The sequence below is a fragment of the Nansenia antarctica genome (assembly GCF_963989245.1).
Source record: "Nansenia antarctica genome assembly, chromosome: 9".
In the NCBI taxonomy this organism is placed as follows: Eukaryota; Metazoa; Chordata; class Actinopteri; order Argentiniformes; family Microstomatidae; genus Nansenia; species Nansenia antarctica.
Genome location: NC_137679.1, coordinates 38,684,477 through 38,686,976, shown reverse-complemented (window position 1 = coordinate 38,686,976; position 2,500 = coordinate 38,684,477). Strand labels below are relative to the sequence as shown.

At 50.8% G+C, this 2,500-nt stretch overlaps 1 protein-coding gene across 1 annotated transcript in view; it reads right to left on the bottom strand.

Moving 5' to 3' along the window:
• LOC308165792 (calretinin-like) overlaps positions 1-2,500 on the bottom strand; it is a gene marked incomplete at both ends in the record, with an annotated part of 12,903 nt that overhangs the window by 8,056 nt on the left and 2,347 nt on the right. Inside the window, 3 exons of the mRNA XM_080539952.1 lie at positions 1,350-1,430; positions 1,582-1,648; positions 2,045-2,141. Of these exons, the coding sequence (XP_080396078.1) occupies positions 1,350-1,430; positions 1,582-1,648; positions 2,045-2,141 (245 nt within the window). The remainder of the gene's footprint in view (positions 1-1,349; positions 1,431-1,581; positions 1,649-2,044; positions 2,142-2,500) is intronic.

Sequence of the window (2,500 nt, the reverse complement as noted above, 5' to 3'; positions counted from 1 at the left end):
TCTCCTCCCCTCTCCCCCTATCCTCCCCTCTCCTTCTATCCTCCTCTCTCCCCCTATCCTCCCCTCTCCCCCTACCCTCCCTCTCCCCCTATCCTCCCCTCTCCTTCTATCATCCTCTCTCCCCCTATCCTCCCCTCTCCCCCTACCCTCCCCTCTCCCCCTACCCTCCCCTCTCCCCCTACCCTCCCCTCTCCCCCTATCCTCCCCTCTCCTTCTATCCTCCCCTCTCCTTCTACCCTCCTCTCTCCCCCTATCCTCCTCTCTCCCCCTCTCCTCCCCTCTCCCCCTACCCTCCCTCTCCCCCTATCCTCCCCTCTCCCCCTACCCTCCCCTCTCCCCCTACCCTCCCCTCTCCCCCTATCCTCCCCTCTCCTCCTATCCTCCCCTCTCCTTCTATCCTCCCCTCTCCTTCTACCCTCCTCTCTCCCCCTCTCCTCCCCTCTCCCCCTACCCTCCCCTCTCCTCCTATCCTCCCCTCTCCCCCTATCCTCCCCTCTCCTTCTACCCTCCCCTCTCCCCCTATCCTCCCCTCTCCCCCTCTCCTCCCCTCTTCCCCTATCCTCCCCTCTCCTTCTATCCTCCCCTCTCCCCCTATCCTCCCCCTCTCCCCCTCTCCTCCCCTCTCCCCCTACCCTCCCCTCTCCCCCTATCCTCCCCTCTCCCCCTCTCCTCCCCTCTCCCCCTCTCCTCCTCTCTCCTTCTATCCTCCCCTCCCCCCCTCTCCTCCCCTCTCCCCCTATCCTGCCCTCTCCTTCTACCCTCCCCTCTCCCCCTATCCTCCCCTCTCCTTCTATCCTCCCCTCTCCCCCTATCCTCCCCTCTCCTTCTATCCTCCCCTCTCCCCCTCTCCTCCCCTCTCCCCCTACCCTCCCCTCTCTCCCCCTACCCTCCCCTCTCCCCCTATCCTCCCCTCTCCCTCTACTTCGCCTGACTCCTTGATCACAGAACAATTACTAGATGCCCCCCATGCACTTTCTCTCTCTAGTTATTTATAGATATAAAAAAACGCATATCCCAAAGTGATATTTCAGACATTTCTGTACATTTCCTTAAACCCCCGAGAGCAGGAAAAGTTCATCTGATGGTACATCTTTCTTTCATACCATAGAAATCCAATTACCAGATAAGGCATCTAAGTCAAGTCAATGGTGATGAGTGCATGAGCAGCACAGAGCAGTATACTGTAATCTCTAGTGAAGTGGTGCAGATTGCAGGGTTACACACACACACACACACACACACACACATACACACACACACACACACACACACACATACACACACACACACACACACACACATACACACACACACACACACACATACAACATACATACACACACACTTACCGCCATGAATTCCGCACTGGATCCAACAAACTGTCTGAAACAAATCAGGAAATTCTCCTCTGTGGGCAGAATCTGAGCTAACTGGTGAGAGAGAGAGAGAGAGAGAGAGAGAGAGAGACAATGTGCCCACTTACTTTGATAAATGAAGGTATATGCAAAACATGTTACATGTCACAAACAAAAGGTAAGCAGTGATGTCGACAGCGCCAGCGTCTGTGTCGTTTTGTCTTACTTCTGACATCTCGATTTTTCCGTCAGAGTTCTTGTCAAATTTCGCCATGAACTCCTTCATTTTTTCTCTGAAAGCAACATGTGAGGGATCCTGCCGTGCACACACACACAAACAAACACACACACACACACACACACACACACACACACACATACACAGAATAGATCAAAAAGACAAAAAATAGACACTTACTATTCCCTATGATAAAAAAAAACTATGAATGTTTTAAAACGCAACGTTGAGACAGTATTGATGATGAAGGTACGTCAGGAAGTGGGCCAGTCGCTCAAATAATTTGTGAATAAATAATTTCAACACTGCCTTCACACACTTCCAGATTATGACATCACACCCTCATGACAGGAGCGGTGGGATAAAAGGACGCCTGCCATACTGAAATGGTTCAATATCTCATTCTCTTTATCCTAACACTCCTGGAAGGATAAAAGGATGAATATTTCACAGTTTGTCTCGAACGCTCACCACTCCCGAGCCTCTCCGTGAAATCTCCAGCTCCTGGAAGAAGTTCTCCAGCTCCTTCCCCTCGATGTAGCCATTCCCTGGAGAGGGGTCAAAGGTGAGCACAGGGTTCAGCAATTAGTCAAGACGTGGATCATGTTTCACTTCCGAAAACAGTGGAAACCTCAATGGACCTTAGGTACATGGATGTGTTGTATTACGGATTATCCACGCAAAAAAAACAACACTAATCGACTCGTATTACAGTCACACGATATTGCATTTTACAATTAACTTTTTGGGGGGGGGCATTTAGCAGACGCCTTTTTCTCCAAAGCGACAAATACATTTGCCTAACTAAGTGAATCATCTATCCCATCAGTCATCGTAAAAGAGAAAAAATTATCTATGCTATGACCAGGGGGGGGGCCGTTGGCAGTCACAATGCTAGAAGAATGAA